Source organism: Amia ocellicauda, chromosome 10 (genome assembly GCF_036373705.1).
Source record: "Amia ocellicauda isolate fAmiCal2 chromosome 10, fAmiCal2.hap1, whole genome shotgun sequence".
Lineage (NCBI taxonomy): Eukaryota > Metazoa > Chordata > Actinopteri > Amiiformes > Amiidae > Amia > Amia ocellicauda.
Genome location: NC_089859.1, coordinates 22008121 through 22014932, shown reverse-complemented (window position 1 = coordinate 22014932; position 6812 = coordinate 22008121). Strand labels below are relative to the sequence as shown.

At 39.2% G+C, this 6812-nt stretch overlaps 1 protein-coding gene across 1 annotated transcript; it reads right to left on the bottom strand.

Moving 5' to 3' along the window:
• Positions 1–127: 127 nt before the first annotated feature.
• On the bottom strand, positions 128–2509 carry seraf (Schwann cell-specific EGF-like repeat autocrine factor). The gene is made up of 5 exons (XM_066715535.1): positions 2179–2509; positions 1454–1549; positions 988–1092; positions 694–789; positions 128–488 (listed from the first exon to the last, which is right to left on the bottom strand). Exons 1-5 carry the CDS (start codon positions 2477–2479, stop codon positions 379–381), a joined length of 708 nt encoding a protein of 235 aa, XP_066571632.1. The 5' UTR covers positions 2480–2509; the 3' UTR covers positions 128–378.
• Between the last annotated feature and the right edge of the window lie 4303 nt (positions 2510–6812).

Sequence of the window (6812 nt, the reverse complement as noted above, 5' to 3'; positions counted from 1 at the left end):
TATTTAGGGTCATGTTAACAACACAGTGTGTCAAGCGTGTTGTACTGTATTTACTACACAACAGGACAGAGCTGAAGATAAACACTGGAAGAGGCAACTGGAATAGGTAAGAGAACAATTCATCACATTTACAAAGTCTCCAATTGCCTTTTATTAAAAACATAATTACAAAAACAATAATGTAAAAGGTTACACCAATTAAAACAACATTAAACAAATGGTTACACTGATTTCCACAGATAAAGAGAATTCCCTCTTTTGCTCTGTGCATCCCTTGCAAAGCTATATCTCCTATTTAGCACCAATGTACATTATTTTTAGACATAAGATGAGTGTGACGTTTCGGGAATTGTAGCTGATCTCCCGAGACCGTTCACCTCATTGCTTCTTCTTCTCTCTGCACTGGGGCCCAGAGTAAGGGCCACGGCACCGGCACGTGTGGGGCGCGACACATTTCCCTCCATGGAGACAAGGCTGGGTGCACACAGCTGAAAAACAGTCACAGTGCAATATTCAGTATCTCAGGCTGGACTGGTTGTTATCAAAATGTCACAGCTGTGATTTTTTCATACATTTTTTTTTTTACCATGCTGATTATATTTATGTGTGCTGCATAAAATATGCAGTCCTAAGCTATGCACCATAAGTGATATGTGCAAATGGTCCAATTATAAAGATGACTGTTCCTCTTACCAATATGGCACGCCCCCCCGAGCCAGCCCTCGGGACAGCTGCAGATGCCAGGGGCCACACAGCTCCCGCCGTTCCTACATCCCTGAGGACAGATCGCTGAGGACAGAAGACATGTCCCCGGTTACAGGGCAGCACACTTCCCTTTCCATACTCTTAATATCGTTAATTGTGTTAAAATAAATGCACAGCTGCGAGGGAGAAATGCCAAAGCCTCCATTCACCACAGCCGAGTCACAGACAGCTTCAAGGAAGTGATTTCAGCCGCTCTGCTCTCAGACACTGAACCTTAGTTACCTTCTTGACATTTGGACCCTGTCCAGCTCGATGGGCAGAGGCACTTTACTACGCTGTTCACAGAGATGCATTCCCCCCCGTTCCAGCATCCGCCTTCACATGTTACTGTAATAGAAATACGCACATCACTCTGCTTCTTCTAAAACACATACATACACAGGTACACATGCACACATATATTCAGACAGATAGGTAAATTATCTATCTATCTATATATCTAGATTGTTGAGTTGCTGATTTATATGGCTTGGTGTATAAGTTTATAATGTGTTAATTGTTTTTTGAATCTGTTAAATAAAGTTAATTTTAAGTTAATCTCTTTCTCTCTCTCACTAGACAATCATGACTTTTATATTGTCTGCAGTAATATATATTTAAGGGGTATCTCCTTTTAACATCTCCATGTCATGTTATAACCGTATAACATCGATGTCATGTACAGACTTTTACAGAGAAGAACAGTTACCTTTGTGACAATATTTGCCTCCATATCCTGGCAAACATCTGCATTTTCCAGGTCTCAGGCACTCTCCCCCATTTTTACACTTGGGGTAGCATGTAGCTGCAATTAGAGACATATTCTTTACTACAGTTTATCATAGTATCAAATAAATTGGCAAAAATAAAATGTACTTCTTTAGTAATTTATCTGTGTCTAAAAAGATTCTGGTTGTTATAGTTGTGCAGTTTCCAAACTTAGTTATTCATACTTAGTACATCATATAAGTTAATGTCTTTAGAAAATATTAAAATTGCCAACATGATTTATATATTACAATGTGACTAACACTAACACTAGGAATACAGATAGCTACGACTTACACTGCTGTCCTAAACTTACCAACCTGATAAATGTCCCACAACTCACCTATGGAATGTTTGCAAACCAGTTCAACCACTGGAAGGTATAATAAATGTATAACATAACATTGAGCATAAACAGACCAATGCTTTATAGTCCAGTTTAAGCATTTATTAACATGTATAAAAACAAGACAATAACACCATCCATAAATTGGAAAAGCCAAGTTGGTATTTATGCTTAGAAATGGACTGAAATTAGTTTTCAGTCTATATAAGAAACAATGATTGTATAAAAGATGTATCACTTGTTACAAAGGATTAATCACACATAATGACCCATGACTTCACTACATAAATAAACAAACAAATAAATAGATAAATAATCACCATACTGGCAGAGCTCCCCTTCGTAGCCCTTGGAGCAGAAGCAGGTATTGTTCCTGATGCAGAGCCCTGCATGACGACACGGTGGGTCACAAGTAGCTTTTGCATCAAATACGAAGGGAATGACGACCCCTCTGGACGCCTCTGACCGGCCATCGCACACAGACACACACATGCACAGGGACGCCAAGAAGAGCAGCATCCTCGCCAGAGCCGCACAGCTGTGCCACAGACCCATGTTCCCCTCACGGCTGGTGACCTGTTCACAGAGCAGAGATCCTGTGGAAACTTCTCTGCAGCTCATTCAGGCACATTTCCCCCGAAGGCTCCAATTGGTTAAAAGTGGAATTGCTGCAGGTTTAGCAGCCTGGGACAATAGTGGAAAATGAATAATGCATGAGCAGGAACCTTTAACCTTCAATACAGGGTGTGTGTATATCTATCTATACATGCATGTCTAACCATGACCATGTCAAGTGCATTTCTGACAATATTCAATATTAAAAGAAGTTTCTTCATGTAGTGCTGGTGAGAAAAGTCTTCTATTTTTTTTCCCAAGATTTCACAAAAACTCTTTGCTGTATTAATTATTTTCTTGTGGGTTAATAAAGAAATAATATAGCTGGTTTATGTTTTTGTGTTTTTCTTTTTTCACAGATTTCTACCCAGAGATCAGCCAAGCCTTCGTGATGAAGAAGCCCAATTATTTCAGCATCATTTAACATCTACGGCCGTGATCATACATGTACATGCATGTTTTGTTTGCATGTAAGAAAACAAAAACAACAGTTTTTGAAATAATTATTGGTCACATACAAATACAGTTTAACTGTATAATTTATGAGATGTTTAAATGTAAATGCTTCTTCAGATTCTTGTATTGGCAAATTGTATGTGCACTGATACTGTTGTGTTGCAATAACATAAAATAAAATATCGCTGTGTATCATACTTTTATCTCTCGATTTCAAATTACACCACAACATAACTGTAAAAAACAACTTGATAAGAATACCAGATAAACACTGGAATCATTACGAATGAAATAAGATTAAGAAATAAATTAAACAGGGACTGTGTGACTGTTCAGTGGAATATGTTTCATGGGACATTAGCAGAGGAAAATTCTTCAAACATCGTTCATCAGCTTGTTATTCTACAAAATTTAAGAGCAATTTGAAACCTTTCATTACCCTCTCTAATGAATCAGAGATATAATACAGTACACAAGCCCTACAATTTGAATTGCTAATGAAGGCATAATGTAAGATACGGAGACTTCAGCAGCACTGTGTACATTGTGCTTTTCCCCAGGCCAGTGGTATGTTAATGTCATCACAGAGGAAATGTTTATTTGAACTAAAAGCTCATATTTTACTCTTTTTACCAGATGTTGAACACCAGCTTTCGCAGATGCACTTGAGATTAGCACATGCTAACAAAAATACAGAACTCAATATTCAGCAGAAATGTATTACCTGTGACCACAATTTAAGGCTGTCATGTTTGTGAAAGCTAAAAAAATAAAACTATAACACTGTTCAGTCAGTGAAGGTTAATGGTTTGACATCTGGATGATGCAGAATATGGCTTTACACAACAAAACACAAACTGGGATGGTACACAGAGAACAGGCATTTATTTGTTTGGATCAATATTTTAATCACAATTCAGAGGTAACTGAATCCCAGAGTTCATTTTGTATCAATGATGCATTTTTGTGTAGCAGCAGGTTACTGTGAGTTTACTGTCCCTTCACCAACATCTTAAAACAAGCGTAAAAGTCACCAATCAGCACTGCCAACTGTCTCATCACAGCTTCTTCAATCTGCTTCACCTGGCTTCAGCCACTGCGAAAACCCTGCTTTCTTCACCCCCGACTAACCTCACTGCCGGAAGCTCAATGCACAATTGTTTCCCATCTTCAAATCACTTTTTTACCACAGAGACGAATATCTATCACAGAGCGTTTCTCCCTGCAGATAACGTGGCTAAGGAGTTCTCTCCTCTTCTCTTCCTCTCTGTCTCCATCAGGGTCACGACACACATCCATCCATCTGTAATTCAATACAGCCCTGGCTTCCTCAGCACTGACCTCGGGGCTGCTCCCCTGAAGGTTTCTGCTCCCTGATGGATCCTGTGCTTTACTTCAAATGACACACAATACGAGTACAGAGTCTCCGAGTTAGATATTTGCTGAAAGTAAAATCTAGAGAATGAAAAAAAGGATTCCAGAGATCTTTTTAAACATTACATTTTACGCTGGGATGTGAAACTCTGTCGGGAGACTTTTAAGCCCCCAAGTTGCCTTTGTCTAAAACTGGAGTGGGTTTTAATATCTTTTTCACGCTTGTTTCAGGTCTACACCTGGCCAGGGTGCAGGGATAGATATTAGGTAAGCTGTCCAAATCAAATCCGACCACGTTCGATTGTCTATATAAATAGCCTCAGCTCTTGACTGATCCGTAGGTTACTCTGGGACTCGGTTTCTGTTTTGAAGTCCAGACTCAGGCTGCCACAGCGCACAGACATTGGGATTCTTTTTTTTTTTTTTTTTTTACCGGATCCAAGATTTCACTTTGGCCTGAATATGTAAATAGCTGCCGCTTCCTGGGATGATTTACATCCAGCCCGTGACACGCAGGGCTGCTTTGGGAATCATCAAACACAACTCTCCAAGTCAGAGCCTCCAAAGTTGGACCAGTGCCGAGCACATAATAGGAGAAACAGATGGTGCCAGTATTCACAAGAGGTGGCTGCAGGCAACGATGGAGGGAAGGAGGGCCTGATACAGCAGCTTTATTCGAATAAAATAAGTACAGATATCACAATGCAGTTAGATACTTAGGGTACTTAGATATGTAGGCAGTATTGTGAATAATAAATATAGATATATATCTTCAATTTTGCTGCTCTCAGTCGCTGTGTGAAGAATGTGAATATCTAGATGATCGAGATATTAAATGTAAACCACGCAACAGCATGGTGGCTGCAAAACTGCACACAACTCATTCCTTTTGTTATTTCAGTAAAGGATCGAACGTGAGGCGTGCTAAATATCTGTGCTGTCGTGTCTCAGCATCTAATCAATAACACAGAGCAGGATCACTGGCGATCTTGCTTTTCAGACCATTTTTCACAGTCGATCCGAGGCTCATTGGACTAGTCTTTGTGGTGTTCAAATCCTGCAATGCTTCTTCCATGAACTCGGGTCTGTTGGGAAAATCCTCTTGCTTTTGAAAACGTCCAGCGATTCTGAATTACATTTGTTTAGAGAAGAGTCACCCAACTTCCTCTCCTCGAAAATCACTGGTGTCAGGAGCTAGATGGATGGGGCAACATAAATCTCTGACCAGATGTGTCCAGCATGAATTTCCATTATAGAAATGACCCAAAGGAAGATTAATGCATTGAGAAAAATACATTTCCCTATAAGTTCAATGCACATGACCTATCTATTTCAGTAGAGCTATACCTTCTTGCTTTTATTTCACTTTCTTTCTGCATCTGTTTTATTGTTTGACTCCAGTAAGTGGGACACTTAAGGCTGTTCTTGAAATACAATCGTTTTTACAATTATTCAGACCCTATATAGTTTTTAAATCAATGTTTTGTGCATTAACATATGGAAAATACTAAACACTAAAAACTATGGGATCTTGTGAGATTAGGTGTGAGGATGAGCTGGGAAAATGCTGATTATTTTTAATATTTAATAATCAGAAATATTGCATAACTATGTAGACAGTCAAGGTCTGTGTGTAGATTTGTAGTAATTTAATTCTTACAATTATGCAATTTTGAGGTGTGATAACTACTGTCTGCAACTAAATATAGATGCCTATGTGTAATCGCAAGTAAGAATTAAGTCATTCTTCGCATCCATTTATTATAATTACTATCATTTAATTGAAAGCAGCCTACTGTTATCTTATGCATTTTCCCATCGCTTAACTGTCTCTAAAATATTTGTCAGCCAGCATTATTCATCTGGCAACACCTGGCAAATGTGCAGCAATACTTCATTTATTGTGTGTGTGTGCGTGTGTGTTTAAACCTTGCAAAAATACAGGAAATAGTCTTAAACACTAATGCATTTTCCAGGGGGGCATCATATTTCTATTCCTCTCTCTATTATGTATTTATGTATTGTGCAGAAGTAAGACCTGCATGCGGTTGTGGGACTGTGCTGTTTTAAAATCCTGGCTGAGCTGCCCGTCTAATAGTGTATGCCAGCTTCATTCACAGTGCCTCAATGATCAGATAAATCTGAAGCATTTCTTAGGCAGGTCTGTAAGTCAAGACACAGTATAACACCCATCACTTGCAATTTCAACAGCCTTGATACCAACACGTTTGTATTTTATCTGCTGGTACCTTTGTTCAGAATTACATTTTGTGCTTCAGTCCAAATGGTACATTCCTACAAAAGAAACACCAGCTGACCAGACAATGGTTAAAACATCTGCGCTGTATCAACTGATGTTCTAACACCTTTCATCGCTCTCAGTACCTGGATTTAATAAGAAAACAAAAACAAACCCTGGTCACCTGCCAAACACGGATTAAACGCACCGTACTGGATGGCAGAGTCATGTTGCCGGGAAGAACAACGCTCTGTCAAGGACTGGGGTTGG